This window comes from Etheostoma spectabile, chromosome 9 (assembly GCF_008692095.1).
Source record: "Etheostoma spectabile isolate EspeVRDwgs_2016 chromosome 9, UIUC_Espe_1.0, whole genome shotgun sequence".
Taxonomy (NCBI): Eukaryota; Metazoa; Chordata; class Actinopteri; order Perciformes; family Percidae; genus Etheostoma; species Etheostoma spectabile.
The window spans coordinates 38,235,702-38,252,181 of record NC_045741.1 but is presented as its reverse complement, the minus strand read 5'-3'; the positions used below and the strand labels follow the sequence as shown (position 1 = coordinate 38,252,181).

General features: G+C 39.0%; 2 protein-coding genes across 5 annotated transcripts; one reads left to right on the top strand and one right to left on the bottom strand.

The window, feature by feature from the left end:
• Nucleotides 1-276: 276 nt before the first annotated feature.
• Nucleotides 277-6,820, bottom strand: LOC116696095 (signal-transducing adaptor protein 1). Of its 4 annotated transcripts, none has more exons than XM_032526819.1 (13): nucleotides 6,616-6,820; nucleotides 4,597-4,668; nucleotides 4,371-4,490; nucleotides 4,220-4,276; nucleotides 3,911-4,062; nucleotides 3,131-3,277; nucleotides 2,961-3,030; nucleotides 2,158-2,260; nucleotides 1,890-1,979; nucleotides 1,203-1,280; nucleotides 1,046-1,096; nucleotides 773-955; nucleotides 277-361 (listed from the first exon to the last, which is right to left on the bottom strand). In XM_032526819.1, exons 1-13 carry the CDS (start codon nucleotides 6,700-6,702, stop codon nucleotides 315-317), a joined length of 1,257 nt encoding a protein of 418 aa, XP_032382710.1. In that variant the 5' UTR covers nucleotides 6,703-6,820; the 3' UTR covers nucleotides 277-314. The 4 variants fall into 4 exon arrangements, with proteins under 4 accessions (XP_032382710.1, XP_032382712.1, XP_032382713.1 ...); XM_032526821.1 differs by having other exon boundaries at nucleotides 1,203-1,277; XM_032526822.1 differs by having other exon boundaries at nucleotides 3,146-3,277.
• Nucleotides 6,821-9,706: 2,886 nt separating this feature from the next.
• On the top strand, nucleotides 9,707-15,074 carry LOC116695884 (ras-related protein Rab-11B). Its single transcript, XM_032526409.1, has 5 exons — nucleotides 9,707-9,922; nucleotides 11,599-11,794; nucleotides 12,622-12,815; nucleotides 12,914-12,994; nucleotides 14,342-15,074. Exons 1-5 carry the CDS (start codon nucleotides 9,883-9,885, stop codon nucleotides 14,485-14,487), a joined length of 657 nt encoding a protein of 218 aa, XP_032382300.1. The 5' UTR covers nucleotides 9,707-9,882; the 3' UTR covers nucleotides 14,488-15,074.
• The last annotated feature ends 1,406 nt before the right edge of the window (nucleotides 15,075-16,480 follow it).

Genomic DNA, 16,480 nt, shown 5'->3' with positions numbered 1-16,480 from the left:
CAGTATATAAATTAGCTATGTAAATATATGCAATACAAACAGGGCGAGGATAATGTGACATGTACACTCCTCGTTACACTAGATTAATTTGCTATTGAGTGTCTGAATCAATGAAGTGTTAATCTTGGGAGAGGCTTTACTGCCAACAGCCAGCTGACGAGGAGGAAAGAGGTTGTTTGTGTGGAAAGCTGCCATGTGTTGGTTCATCTTGCTGGGACAGACTGGTAAATCTTCCGTCTGTACTGGTGTGAGTCATTGGTTGTCGTAGATTTTTTTCAGACGCCTTGAGAGGTTCCCAGCAGCAGAGGACACTCTCAACACCTGGCCTTTTGTTGAAGTTTGAGTTTCAGCTCCGATATTGCTGCAAGTGACCAGACAATAAGCTTTAATATTATTGGCACAACAGACACTAAAATAATGCATAACAGAGAAATATATCTGCACAAGCTGCTATTTAAATAATGTCTCGAGGCAGGGTTTGTTGTCAGTGAAGCAGTGTGGACTCAGCCGCAGCCCCGAGACTTTGGAATGAGCTGCCTCTACATGTCAAACTGGCCCCCAGCCTTCCGTTTTTTTTTTTAAATCGCGACTTAAAACACATTTTTATTCCCTGGCTTTTAATACAGCATGAGAACTGTATGTTGTATTTGTCTGGTGTTGTATTCTGTCTATTTATTGTTCCAGTTCTATGTACAGCACTTTGGTCAACCAGGTTGTTTTTAAATGTGCTCTAGAAATAAAGATTGATTGATTGATTGATTGATTGACTTACTCTGTCCTAGAGGGTCTGTGGAGTTGCTCATCCTCACATCCAGGTTGTTTTTGGAGATACAAACAGCCTCGGTGGTGGTGGTGGTGGTGGTGGTGGAGGACGGGGGTGATGTAGAAAAGGTCAATTTGCGAGGAACAGGAGTTGGAGGCATTACTGCTTTCTTTGTTTTTTTTGTTTCCGCTTCTGTGGAAGACCAAAAACACACAATGTTTCACGTTCATAAAGGGAACAGACGACTTCCTGAGATGAAAAGATAAGACAGGGGTGACTTACGTGCAACTGGAACAGCTGGGGCATCCTCTGTCTCTTTGTCTTTGTCCTCCTCTGTTGGATGAATGACAATGGAAAAATGAAGTCACACCAGTTTGTCCTTGCAAAGCAGGAATGAGAGGATGTTTGATGGGGTTTTTGTCAGGAGAGTTGTACTCACGTTTTTCATTCTGATACAAATGCTTTTCTTCAATTGGTACCGCCACTGGTTTAGTTTTCGGTACTCTCGGAGCGACTGCTAAACAAAACAGGTAATTATAGTCATTACAGGGTTGCTATAATGACAACAACATTACAGTCCCAGTAATTAACACTGGTTGTGTGCAGGTTTTGAAAATAAAACGTGTACACTACAATTACGTAATAATTTCACTATTTTACTATTTACTCTAGTTTTCATTATTTTTATCATCTTCACATTCTATGTTCCAATGTCTTAGTTGAATATGTATGTTTTTATGTTTGCACCATACCGTAGAGTAGCACTTTTAAGTTGGTGTGTGTATTTACAATGATAATAGAGACAATAATTCTGATAATAAAGGTAAACATGACAACCACTCAAGATATGTTGCTCATCCAGAAAATCCATTTAGTAGGTTTACAATATATAATACAATATTAAAGAATTATTTAATAGTTTTAATTATTGACAAAGTGTTTACAACTATCAACTTAAAGTCCATTTTTGTGTGACTTTGACTTGTTGGAAAAAGTCCAAGATTAATTACGTGTAATGGAATTTTCCGACAACTGCATGCGTCAAAGGGAGTGGCATGAAGTGCCGACAGTTTATTGGCTAGCCTGTACTGTTCATGTTTGGGACTTTCTGCAACAACGGCAGTACCTGGTTTAGTGGGTAAACTTGGTAGAATGAGGTTTGACGAGGCACACTGAACGCTCGTCTCTCCGTTGTCATTATCAGTCTTGATAAAAGCTGTGAAAAAGCCATAACTTCAATTAGTCATGTATACCTTATGGTAAATGTATATGTTTGGTATATGGAATAATAATCACAAAGCTTAAAAGGTGACCTTAAATACAAAGTGAGCAAAAGAAAGCGAACACAGAGAAGAATAAATACGATTTAAAAAAGTCTCTGTTTTTGTACATACTGATGTTTTTGTCATAGGCTTCCTCAATGATCAGAGGAATCAGAACTCCGTCCGTTTTTTCCACTAAATAGTTGACCACATCGTGTAACGTGGGGCATGGGACCTGCAGCGACAACAGCTTTTCTTTAGCAACTTAAGCACAATAAAATACACAAAGGAAATAAAACGTATTGTGTTTTCCGATTGGGCTTGACTCAACATCAATTACCACAATATCAATGTTATTCTCGGAACAAAATGAGTTTAATTATTGTCATTAGATGTCATTAGTGCTGAGAAGGAAACTGGTAAAACACACACACACGTGAGCCGTGTCACTGGCAGCGGAATAAAATTCCACAGAACATAGGCCAGGTACAGAGCAAATGTGACTGTACAAAATGTAATGAGCCAATTCCAGTATTTACTTCTATTAAAGAACAACTCTATCTATCTCACATCCTGTTCTTCACTGCCATGTAAAGTCATGACTCACATTACTCGCAGGCAAAGCTTATTGAAGCTGATCTGATCAAGCAATAAATAGCACTGTTGGTTTTCTTGTGCCAAGCCCTTGTCACCCCCCCCCCCCCCCATTGCCTGTCTCTCTTCAGCTGTTGTAATAAAAGGAAAAAAGCATAAAAATATTTTTCTTTAAGGCCAATACATAATACCTGTTTTGTCCTGGATTATGTTAATGAAAAAAGATTCTTGTTTTATTACTGATATGTGTACCTGCCTAACACTGCAAAGACCAGCCCTCAGACCTTTTTATGTGGCACATACAGTGCAAAAGTACCTTAAGCGTGATTTCTAATACTCACCGGATTGTCTACGTCTATGGCGAAGCCTCCTTCATGTTTACGAGTCACACGGTAGTGTCTGAATACAGAGCTGATGCAGGAAGAGTAAGGCATGCAATCAGGACACAGATCCAGTGAACAAACAGATTATACATTGTTCAAGATGACATATTTTGATGATGTGTTTATACTTTGGGTGTGTGTACCCTTCAAGGTCCTGTCTGGTGCTGACAGCGAAAGAGGTTCCGTTACTCCCGGGCCTCAGCAGGAGGTTTCCCCTCTTGGCCTCTTTCACAAGCAGCAGCTCTGCCTCCAGACGGGACACGCGGTGGTAACACCTGCATGACGTCACAAAAAAACACCGACATTAGACAAAAGGAAAAACTTCAGCCATCACTCATCTCAAACTGATTTTAGTAGTGACACAGAGTTTGTATATAGGAGAAAGGGTGGATTAAAATGCACAAAGTCTTGTCTGAGATTTCTGAACACATAAAATAGCATTTAATGCTTCAGTTTATCTGAAAACCTAAAAAGAAATCATCAAACATGAGTCTTCCATGTACAGCATTGCTATGAAAAAATGGGACCACGCGACTGTAAAGGTGCAGAGACTGAAAGGTAGGTGTCTCTTTTCATAAGAAACAGAAGATTCTAAGATGAATTTAGATATTCCATTTTCTTTTCACCAGAATGCTTCAAGGTCGATACATAGTGCCTGTTTTGTTCTGGATTCTGATAATACTGTAGCCCTTTACCTGTTTTGCAGTGGTAAAAGTTACAGAATTGAATCATTAAATATTATTAGATCTAATAAAAGACTTTTTTAATGTGCTCCAAAATGCTCTTGCTAAATAGGAATTTTGGTCATGTGTATCATGGTTTCAGCCCTTTCTTTTAGCTACATTAGGAATATCAAGTATTTTACTTGAGCGTGAGTTTCAATAGTAAATCGTCTTGTTTGTACTCACGGTGGCATGTCTGCTTGGACGCTGATGTAAGCACAGTTGTTGAGTACAGCAGGTTGAGAGACATCTATTTTTCTTTCCTTTTCCTTTTCTACTGCCTCTTTCAGCCTGTGGATCTGGCCTGGCAGCAGGTTGAGGGAGGATGGTACCGACAGCTGCAAGGAGACACAGTTTCTGCTTTAAAATATCTGTGCAAATGAGGGCCTGATGTTAACTACCAAACATTGGCCATCTTAAATTTAAACAATAATAAAAAAAAAAAAACGGTATTGTTCTGTCCATAAAGTTGGCCAAATGTTATACACCACTGACCTCAGCCACAGATTGGATATAGCCCTTCCACAACTCCCGAGTCTCTGCGCTAGAAGCCTGTAGCCACAACGAAGGAGAGAAAAACTGTAAAATTAGGAATTACTCTGAAAAAAATGAGGTTGCTTTAAATAGGTTAGGTTAATTTCCTCACAGTGAATTTGAAATTTATATCCTTTATCTGGAGGATGAATCTGGCTGCATCCAAGTTACAATCCTGGCTGCCGTCATCCGTTACTGAGATAAATCCACTGAGATCCACTTTTTCTATGTACTGAACACACAAAGACACATGGAGTGACATATAATTCCTGTTGGTTTTGATCAAGAATCATCCAAATATCCGGCTTGTATTAATCCAAATCTTTGAGATAACTCACATCAGTGTCTCTCATGTCGTTGAAGAAGAACAGCGTGTTTCCACACAGGCTGGTCCACAGTTTTCGGGACGCCTGCACAAACACGCCAAGCAGGGAAGAAGAACAGATATGGAGATGAACATTAAAGAAGAACACAGGTTTTTCATTTGTGTTAAACAGAATGTAAAGTAAAAAGATACAAAATTAACAAAACAAGGAAATGAACTGTCTGCGTAGGTGACATTCTTGGATCAGACTTTATGGGTCCAGCTTTTGTAACCAAAGAAACCTAAAGCAATGTGGGATGTTGTCAGCTGTTGTTTAGCGTTAGGATTGGTCGGACCTGATTTGTGAGTGTTGAATAATTCAGATGTTTGTAGGGCAGTTTCAGGTTAAACCCCCCCACCCCCACTGAACTCAAAACAGCCAAACTATAAGTACTGATCTGTAAAACTGGGACTTTGATGTAACTGAGCAAACTACATTTTATCCAAGACTGGGATAGATTTAAAGTGTCTTCAGAAAAAAGTTTCACCTTTGATTTCATATGCTCTCATTGGAGTGCATTCACTCTCTTGTCAGGTAGGCCCTGACAGATCAGCGCACATGATTCATTGTCTGCAAAGCCTGCCTTTCCAGTTAGCAACGTTACTTTCCCGTCAGTCCCTGGCCTCTTCTAATCTTTATGGCACAATACGCAGAATAGCAGTCAGACCAGATGGATAGTGCTGAGAGTCAAAGTCCTCACAATATACATAAAACTATATGACAGGCAACTCCACCCACAGAGAACCCGAACACATAACCTGCCTTTACCTGGCGCTGTGCATTAAGAGTGCACAATAACTAAATCCACCTGTACCTCAACAGGATTTACAGCGCACATACACAGTTCACGCCAATGGCACATTATTATCATCAGCACTAAGACATATCATCCACCCCATCTTAACAGGACTTGATGACTAGGGTTATATTATTGTCATCATGATATCAACTTGCGCAATAAACCCAATGTGAAGGACTGCGACACATCTCGAAAGACACTAAGGGTTTTCATTAGTTAGTTAAAAGAGAGTATCAATAGAAAACTGCACTTTAATTTTTTTTTTTTTTTTTAATGGGGCCTTTTCTGTTCAGTTAATAATGTTCAATTTGTACTTTGTAATTTGTTACTTTCCTTTCAGTATTTTTTACTCAAAAAGCTATTTCTTGCATTAAAGCATTATACAGAAAGCAGCAAAAAGGCAGAATTGAGTACATTTTGAATGTGTTGTTGCAAGTAATATCGGTATTGTGATACTCAACAACGTTATTGCATATTTTCCTTACATCGTGCAACCCTAAAAACAACAATTATGAGGTTTTTATTGGAACTTGCTTTTGTATTTCTCCCCACATAGGTGAAGGACCCATACTGTGTAGAGTACTCATTCAGCCCCCCTAAAGCCCTCTGGATAAACTATCATGATGGTTTCTTTCTTGTAACATCTTCAAACTGGATGTGGAGGCTACTCCTTCAGTTTTTCAGACTTAGACTTCTCACTATAAATGCTTTTGGGATGACTCCAGCAAGGAAATTGAGATTTCCAGCAGCAGTTTTTAGCAAGAACTATACAGTATAGAGAGAAAAAAGAGGAGTATATAACAGTAATAACAGTAATAATAATAACAACAACAAAAAAACGTTGGCTATAAATAAGACATTTACCATAAATTATCAGTAGGACTTTTGGGGCTCTGTTATTCACAAGAATGCCTAAGCCCTTTATAATGTCACATGCAAAGTTAACACATGAACACACACGACACCACACACACACACACACACACACACACACACACACACACACACACCACACACACACACAGACAGAACTGGTTTGGTGAGATTATTTTCTATTTCTGACACATTTTGGTAACAAATAAAAAACCTAGACAAAAGAATCATAAGAATTAGAACTGTTGGCAATTCAATTTCACCTGTTGCAGACAAAAAAGACAAACTTGTCTCTCACACAACACGATCTAATAAATTACCTTATCTTTGAAGGACCTCTTCTCCAGGTATCCCTCATAGTAGCAGGATGGTAGCTGGCTCCTCTGTCGCGCTGTTCGCAGTGCCATCACGACGGTCTCAATGTTTACAACAAATCCGAATTCATAAACTGATTAAGATACCAGCAACATAACATCTAGCTTCTGCTTCATCTGCAGTAAAGCCCTCTTGCTTTTATAAAGTGAGAGGCAACCTGTGTCGCAGGTAGGCGGGAGCGTCCTTGCCGCCGATTGGTCCATGTGTGGAGTGGGCGGGTGTTTTCAGAGACTATAAATATTGTGGGAACGTTTTACGGTCTGGGTGGGATCATAAAACTACATGGCCCATAGGCTGCATAGACAGCAGGACTAGCCTACTTCTGACGTGGTCGACCTATTTCTCAAGATTTGGAAATCACCTCCAGCCCTCACTGAAACTCAGATCAGTAGTCTGTCCTTTCTGTGTTCCTTTTAAAATGAACTGGCTGAACAAGTTTATGCGTAAAGACCGATCTGAAAAAAAGACAGATATACCAGCAGGCACGCAAGTGTGTTTTCCACAAAATATTAGGAATGGCGTCCTCATGTTGTCGTTTGCAACACATGTTTTGTTAGCTTACCAAAATGCAAAAGTGCAGTAAATTATTATGTGAGGAAAGTAGGATACAAGGCTAGGCTACTATAGATCATTGCACTGTGTTGCGTGGCTTCATGGATGTGTTATCGCGAGGTCAAATAACCTATACACATAACAAACTATCTGGCCATGTATCTGGCTTGTTAGGGTTTTTATACATTATAATGTAGGCTGTATATATATATATATATATATATAGGTCGACCACCAGAACTGTGAATATGTGGAGAAGACAGTTTCTACATTTAAAGGAAGCAACACACTGACAGGTCTATACCCGCTTCCGCCCTAAAAATCCTCCTAACTGTATATGACAGTTTATCAATCTCACCACTGTAGAAACCTGCTTTTCGTAAAGGACAGTGCATAGTGCATAATTACCTGGATAGGCAAGAGTCCTTGACATTAATGTCAAGATGAAGAGATGGTGGCTCCCTCTGCTGGAGGAATTTCTGGTGGCGCTATCAACGTAAACTAATATAATATAATCTAAAACTTAATTTTACTGTCTCTACCAATGAAGTAGTTTCATCTTTTCTCAATATATCAAGAGGCGCCAAACAAGGAGACCCTCTTTTTCCACTATTGTTTATCTTATTTCTTTAGTCACTTATAATGGCATTCAGATCAAATACAAGCATGGGGGGGGGGGGCAAAACCTGTTTCTATATGCAGACGACATCCTTTGGCTGTCTGTAGATCCTGGCTCCCCAGCTCCCAGGCTCTTGGAGCTCATGGAAACCTTCTCTGAAGTCTGAAGTAATGCCAGTGTCTACAACCTGTCTTCCAACAATAAATAATGCATTTCAGTTTAAGTGGATAGAATTAGGTATGCAGTATTTTGGGATTTGTCTTACTCCAGCTATCAACAATTTGCTATTTTTCTCCATTATTTCAGCTTAACCTGGATAAGTAGAAAACTGATCAACCTTTATGGGGGAAAATAAACACTAAAGGTTAATATGGGAGAGGGACTTGAACTCAACCATTGAGGAAGAGGCATGGGATAAGGTTTCCAATACAGGGTGGCCGGTGAGGGATGTGATTAGCAAATTCACACATTATAAGGTTGTTCACTGTTATTAGGCTATTATACACCAGCCAAGCATCAGAAAATGGGATAAATGCAGGACAATCCGTGTTTGAATTGCGAAAAGTGTATGAATGCCATAGGATCCTACCTTCATCTTTTGTGGGATTTCCCCCTGGTCTTTCCTTTTTGGAAACAAATCATATAAACTATTGCCGATTGGTTAGCCACACCATTGCCAGAGTCTCCCCAGCTGTGTCTACTTGGTGATAGGTCCCTTTTTCCGCCAGAGATTTCTAAAGCAGAGTCTGCTCTGACACTAGCTGGGTTTATCACTACACAAATCATTCTTAGACACTGGAAAAAGCCAAGCAAGGCCTAGTTTTACAGACTGGCTGAAGTTGATGACAGACACTGCCTCATTTGAAGACCTTCTTGCAAGACTGAATGATCGCAGGGGTAAACGCATTTTACTCAGTTTTATTATCATCAAATCTAATTAGATCTCAGCCAACACCCCCCATATAACGCTGTCCAAACTACATGCCATCTTGGACAATGTCTCGCACCCACTCCATGGCTTGCTGCTCAATCACAGGAGCACTTTCAGTGATAGACTCATTCTCCCAAAATGCACCACAGAGCGCCACAGGAAGTCATTCCTGCCTGTGGCCATCAAACTTTATAACTCCTCCCTCTAAGTGTCTGGCACACAGACACTTAGAGAGGTTGAAACTGGACAATATTATCTGTTTTGTGCAATAACACTGGCTTGTAATGTGTGCAATACTCAACTGCTACTATTATTATTATTATTATTATTATTATTATTACTTTTCACCATTGCAACACCTTAATTATGTTATTTATGTAAATACTGTATCATAATATTCCTTTAACTGTAAATATCAACACTCCTTATATTTCTTTATTTCTTTATTTATATTTCTTATATTCCTAATATCTGAGCAACTGTAACACAGAGTTTTCCTTCGGGGATCAATAAAGTATTTCTGATTCTGATTCTGATATATATATATATATATATATATATATATATATATATATATTATACATATATGTACAGTATACAGTATATATGCTGTATATAATTATATTAATATATATGTTTTTTTGTCTTTCTGGCCCAGATTGCTGTATAGTGTGTGTTTAGTGCTGTGTTTCTTTGTCCTTTTACACCTTTAAATTCATCCCCAACGCAGACTGCAAGTCTGCTAAAATAAAATAATAGTAAATCCTATTTATTTAGGCTATTTAACTATGTTAATTTATTTACATTTATTTAGTTTGTATTTGTTTTTGATTATGTATTTTTGCCATATTTATTTATTTCTGGAAGTAGCTAGCTAATTCACAGACACATTTCTTTATTTAATATTGAATAAAATGGCATTCCGTAACGTACCGGTACGTCACTAACGCAACTCTCCCTCCCAGCGACATTGATCTTCCTACGCAATGTGCGTACTTCTTTCACTGTCTATGGTATTATCTTCTGTCATCTTGGCACAGCACCCTGGTTAGGGCAGGGAACATATTTTCTGTCATCACCGTAATATTTAAAAGGGGATCGTATCAAACAATGGGGAACAGAGACGACGAGTATGATTTCTTATTCAAAGGTAAGCGGAAGAAAAACTGCTTTTAGATAACCTTGTTTGATGTCATTTAGCAGGGAAACTGGCCGAGCTGAGGTTAGCATGGATGCTAACTGTGCTAAACGTCAGTGGTCAGTTTTAATTTCAGCTGGTGATGGCAGCTCACTGTTGCTAGCTAGTAACGTTTTTTTCGGACTCGTCATTCCAAATAAACCTAACGTTTACTTTTTCTTAAGGTGTGTTACCGAATATTAGTGTCAAGGTTTGTCACAAATCACTTGTTTTGCTCAATATATCTTAAAGAAAGTAGGGCGTTTGGTGAGTTAACGTTAGCCCTGCAAGCTAGTAGCTAGCTAGTCAAACGGATGGTGCTAGCTATTACTATTGTAATAACGTTTTTCAGTTCTAGTTTATTGTAATTTGAGATAAGTTGTCCCTAACTAAAAGCACCAACAGTGGCGTATTTTCTTCAGGCGGGCTGAAACCCGATACATTAATTAGAAATGGAAACAAGAGTTCCCTTTGTGGCGGACTATTCAGTGGTCTAAACCTGTCTCTCCTGAGGAGGAAACTCGCTCCTTCTAATAGGAAGGGAGAGGACACTCGTGTATGGCTTTGGTTTTCTGGAGCTGCTTCAGGTATCGTTATGTATTACTTTCCCAACCACCATTTTGCGTTTGATGGCAAAGGGCATATTTCCCTACCAAACAATTGTAGATTTGGCCTGATTGGAGTACTGATCGTCACAGTGGTTCTTTTACACCTTGGAGTTGAGTTTCCTGATAACATGTTGCTGACGAACTGGTATTCTTCTGAATAAGAAACAGCTTATTATTGTGTTGTTATGTCGAAGCAATCTCTCCACAACATACATCACATGATGGCGTTTAACTAAGTTATACTGGACTACTGTATACTATACATACTGTGTTGGATCTCAAAAGATGAGAACCTAACTGTCATTTTCAGCTTGCAGAGGTAATTTCCAGTAACCATCTGCTCCAAGAACTTGCTCTAAGACTGATTTACAGGCAAGTTTTAGTAACAATAAGTGCCGTAGTAAACAGGGAAGGGAAGGAGAGAGAGAGGGTTACAAGTGTCATTTTATGCAGAATCGTTGACTAAAGTTTAGATGCAGGGATGTAAAAGAGTTTACTGAAGAGGGTACATATTCATAGGGTTTATCACATGGATCTACTGTAGTAAGTATGGTATGGTAGTAAATGAGGCCCAGGCCACCAGTGTGACAGCTGGAAAACTGATTACATATTGTGTACTGACGACTCGTTACAAATACACAGGATCAGAGGCCTTGAGAAACTGTTGAGTCAGATTTCCCAAAGTACAGGCTTTTGTCAGCTTCTTCCTGCATGACTCCCAGTCTGATAAGGTTTTTTCAGTATGAAAAGGAAAGCAGCAAAACAAGTCAGCACTTTCACTTTGCCTGAAAATAGCCATGGCCGAAGGATAACCTGACTATAGTGCAAACTTTTAATGATAGTTCTTCAGTACATTTTGTGTAACTGTCAGCATCAATGTCTGTAAATCTGCAGTAAAAAAAATCCATTTGGCTAAATGTAGCACATTTATTTCCATTTGCATTTATAGATAAATATTAAAAGAAGGCAGTTTGAGTGCACCACATTTTCCTTGCTCAATTACCCTGATAAGTGGTTTAAAAGGTGTTTTTTTGTTTACAGTCGTACTAATCGGAGACTCTGGCGTGGGGAAGAGTAACCTGCTGTCCCGCTTCACAAGGAATGAGTTCAACCTGGAGAGCAAGAGCACCATCGGGGTGGAGTTCGCCACCCGCAGTATCCAGGTGGACGGCAAGACGATAAAGGCTCAAATCTGGGACACAGCTGGACAGGAACGCTACAGAGCAATCACCTCAGCGTGAGTATTCCCTCTGTGTGTAAACTAGCGTAAGCGAGTTGCACGATACTGACAAAATGTGATATTGCAATATTGAGCTTTAATATTGCAATATCAAAATTAATTTTGATATTCATAAACATATACACCAACATAAAGTTATGGGATGAAACATCAAAATAGATGAAGAGAATATCAAGGTTTTTGTACAACTCAAGGGTTTATTTAAACCTACAGTAGAACCTGAATAAATAAATAAAGATTTATTTTTCGGGATATCACTATGCACACTGTCTTCTGGTGTTTTTTAAGGTAAGAAAAATGGTTGATTGTATTTCCTCTTACATGCTGTACCAACATGTTTTGCATAGTGCATTAACTTCAGCAACATCCGTCGGCTTAAAGCCAAAGTACTTCCATGGAGACATTATATTTTGGCTACTAACGTTTCCTCTTCAATCTCCATAATTTCATCGTCTTCCTAAGCCACACTTATGTTTTTACTCTTCGGTCTCTTCTTTCCTTTCGCTCCACACACTCTCGCTTTGCAGTTTGCACTCTCTCTTCCTGTCCTTTCGCTTCCTGCTTCTTTCGCTGTCTCTCTCACCCTCTTCACTCACGCTGTCGAAGTGTGCACGTGTGACAGGGACACTGGCCAGTGAAGTATGCGGGCTCTAAATTGATCACAACATACAGCCACCGGCGCATCTCTCCACAATATAAACGGAATATCGCATACTCTTCTGGACAACAACGTGATGTTGCAAAAACGATATTAAGTTGATATTGTGTGCGCCCCTACCTTGAATAAAGATGATATAGTTATTGTATTCATCTGGTGTCACCAGGTATTACCGGGGTGCAGTTGGAGCTCTCCTGGTTTACGACATCGCCAAGCACCTGACATACGAAAACGTTGAGCGCTGGCTGAAGGAGCTGAGGGACCACGCTGACAACAACATCGTCATCATGCAGGTCGGAAACAAGAGCGACCTGCGCCACCTCAGGGCGGTGCCCACTGACGAGGCTCGAGCCTTCGCAGGTAAATCACCAAGCACGGTGGTAAGGAAGCAGTCCAAGCCAGTCTTCTAATCTGCAAAATACTTGACTTTGTACATGTTTCTTCTCTTCCAACATTAGAAAAGAACAGTATCTCATTTATTGAGACATCAGCGTTGGACTCCACAAATGTAGAAGAGGCATTCAAGAACATTTTAACAGGTAGGAAGAGCAAGCGGTAATCTCATGTGATGTACTCTGAAGAGATCAATGTTGCACATCTATCGTTTTCAGTATAATATCATTAGGTCATTTAGGGTTTGGTTCAATGAGAGAAGGTTGGTATTGTTCATGTAACAGAGAAACAAGAGGTTCCAGCTTAAAGTTTGACATTGTCAACTAACTTCACCAGGTTATCTGAAGCCTGCCTGCGGTTTACTTGATGGTGGGGATTGAGTGACAGACAGGATGGAAGTAACCATCTAACTGTCATTTTTGGAACAAAGTAATATTTTTGTAATTGCTATATATTTGAGTATTTTCAAAAATTTTGCTTTTACTTTAGTATTTTTTTATTTCAAGTATTCTTTCATTTAATAGCTATACATGTATATTTTTCCATTTGTTATGCATTAGGCGAGAGATCATATAAATATATTTTGTCAGGATTGAAAAAAACAACTATGGTCTACATTTTATCGGGCCAGATTTTTAAGTTTTGTTAAGTAGATTTTTACACAAGTAATTTCTCTTTATATCCTCGCCATTTAAGTTATGACACACCTTTCTAAACAGTTGCCTGTTAACACACCCAGCAGTCACGCAGCAACATTATCATTCATTCAAAATATTGTTGTCTTTCCACCCCTAGAAACAGAGTATGATGCTGACTCACTGTACCATTATTTTTGTACCATCACCTCACAAAAATATCTTGTGTACTTTTTACACATTAGCTTAGAGCGCCCACATTATGCCCATTTTCAGGTTCATAATTGTAATTTGAGGTTATACCAGATTACATGGTTTCATTTTATTTATTTATTGTAAGCGCCATGTTGTTGTTGTACTGCACATTGCTGCAGGTCCTGTTTTCACCCTGTGTGTTTGGGTCTCTGTGTTTTTACTTCTTATGGAAGTAGTTCTTTAGGACATTATGGTCAACTAGTGTGTGTTGTAGCAGTGTTTTGCTGTTGAGAACGAGCTAGCACGCTACGTTTAGCCACCTCGTCTCGGCTAGTGACATAGAAAGCCGTGGAGATGTTGAACAGCTCACCCTGAGACTGAAGGCGGAGGACATTCAGAAACTAGATCTCACTCAAAACAGAATGGATAGTTTGTAGTTTGTGTGGAAGCACCAGAGACACAAAATAGTACCCCAAATCCCCAAATATGGGCACTTTAATGTTGTACTATTTTGATACGGGACTGAACCATTTTATTTTGGTACAAACAGGGATCAATACCAGTGCCACAACTACATATGCTGAGACATTAGATCATTTCTAAGAATCTTTGACCAAATTAAGAACATTGCTGTGTTTTTCATTCTTGAATTCCCCTCTGCAGAAATCTACCGCATCGTTTCACAGAAGCAGATAGCGGACAGATCTGCCCACGACGAGTCTCCGGGCAACAATGTAGTGGACATAAGTGTCCCCCCGACCACTGACGGGCAGAGGGGCAACGAACTCCAGTGCTGCCAGAGCCTGTGATGCTCAACCCCATGACACTCATCCTCCAGCTCTCCACATCACCCGTGCACTTTTTGTTCCCGTTGCTCTGTTCACGGCCAACTCCCTAGTCACTCTATCCTCTTTTTTTGTTTTTCTTTCTACCTTTCATTCTGTCTTATATAGACTTTTGAACTCACTCGTGCTCTTCTCTTCTGCCATGACAGAACACTTCCAGAAGCCTTTATGTCACTTGGTTTGTCGAGTTGTGAATGAAATGTGAAGGTTTCTGCAATGCAGGGACCTGGGCAGTCGTTGCTGTCTTAATAATGCCTGGGAAGTTGTTTGAACTGAAACTCTGTCGTGTACAGCGAGGTTTTAAAATACATTTCAATGGTTACCACTAGATGGTGCTGTTTAAATATACAGGCAGTTAGTCCAACCTGGTGAAGCAGTATTATGCGTTAACAGCGTGGTTCCTCCAACTTTCTTCTTACATCGGATAAGTTATCATGCCAAAAATATCCTCATTATGTATTTATTGAAGAATATTTGGCTTAAGTTGTCATTGTTTTACTTTAAATTTGAAAACTGTAAACATTTACAATAAAATCCTTAACAAAAGTTAACTGTTGAATTGATGTATTCTTGCTGAAATTGTTTTAATGATTTTTAGGAAAAGTATTAGTCATTTCATCAAATTCCTGGAAAGTTAATACATATACTCAATTACTGTACCAGAATCCAATTTTGAGGTACTTGTATTTTGTCCACTACATTGGAGGAAAATATTATTACTCCACTACATTTGTGACAGCTGTAGTTACTCTACTTTTCAGATCAATTTTTACCATTAAAATGTGATCAGTTTATACAATGAGTGAGTGTATTAGATTAAACTAGTCAATTGTTTACTAAATGAGCTCCAGCTTTACAACACTAAAATGCTGCTTACCTGTTAATACATCAGCAGTAACAAGTAATGAGAATCCAATGAGGTATGTTTTGAATGCAGCATTTACTTTTAAAAGTACTTATTAAAGTTCATTTTGGTGACAACTGTGGGCTCTTTTTACTCGTAATAGAGTACATTTTTACTGTTGTTTAGCTACTTCATTAAAAAGACTCACTACGTCTTCAATGTCAAGTTGTGTAAAGCTCCATTGTAGTTTGTTTTTTGTTCCCCCCCCCCCAAAGTTAAGATTTGAACTTGTAACTTTGATGGAAAAAAAACTGGGAAATGTCCCTAAATCTGGAACATGAGCATTCCAGTGACAATATCAGGGTAACCACAATCATTTTTTATCACTAATCAAGACCCACTGAAATAGTTTGTGTTGTTTTCCTTCCGAGGAGCAGAAACCGACTGCCTGTTTGTTCACTATGGAATATTTTGGACGAGTGTTTTTCTAACTAAGCTGCTTATATTCTCCAAATGCAGGGGGTGGGAAGAGGAGATTCTAAAAGCCTCTACCGGAGCAAAACTTGACATCAGCAGTTGTTATTCCGTCAGGATTAAGGGGTACATGTACAGCTGTGGTCAACAACAGATTTATAGTAATAACACCCCATCCTGTCTGGAATAAGAGGATGATCTGTAAACAGCCATATAGTAGCATGTATACTGGAATGTTGAGGTTAGAGCACAGATGTCTCTACATGAGCAGAAAACAGACAATAGTGATTAGCATTAACGCAGCCATGTAAACAAAACAACAAATCACCTTGATTAATGTCCCCCCCATAAGTTATCATGTTTTATTTGCTTTGCAAACAATTCTTGGCTGATTGCAGGAACCAGTAGTTTGGTGAAGACATCTTTCTTTTTTCCACAGCACACTATCAACATTGTGGTATTAAAAATTTAAATACTGAAGAATTGTTACATGAAATTGCAAATAATGCATATCAACATACCCTCCAAAAAAGACATTTAGGAAAAAAAAGAACATTATTTACGTGTTCATTGGTGTAATAAACAGCAAAGAAAACAATGTAAAATCCCTTTTTGGATTTGAATTGCGGAGACTATATA

What these genes read in the sequence shown, in the direction of transcription:
- LOC116695884 (XM_032526409.1), top strand. Translation starts at nt 9,883, where the DNA reads ATGGGGAACAGAGACGACGAGTATGATTTCTTATTCAAAG. An exon ending in GTATGATTTCTTATTCAAAG is followed by an intron (nt 9,923 to 11,598) that starts GTAAGCGGAAGA and finishes TTTTGTTTACAG; the next exon opens with TCGTACTAATCGGAGACTCT. An exon ending in ATTCAAGAACATTTTAACAG is followed by an intron (nt 12,995 to 14,341) that starts GTAGGAAGAGCA and finishes TCCCCTCTGCAG; the next exon opens with AAATCTACCGCATCGTTTCA.
- LOC116696095 (XM_032526819.1), bottom strand. Translation starts at nt 6,702, where the DNA reads ATGGCACTGCGAACAGCGCGACAGAGGAGCCAGCTACCATCCTGCTAC. An exon ending in ATATAAATTTCAAATTCACT is followed by an intron (nt 4,277 to 4,370) that starts GTGAGGAAATTA and finishes TTGTGGCTACAG; the next exon opens with GCTTCTAGCGCAGAGACTCG. An exon ending in CCATAGACGTAGACAATCCG is followed by an intron (nt 2,261 to 2,960) that starts GTGAGTATTAGA and finishes TTGTCGCTGCAG; the next exon opens with GTCCCATGCCCCACGTTACA.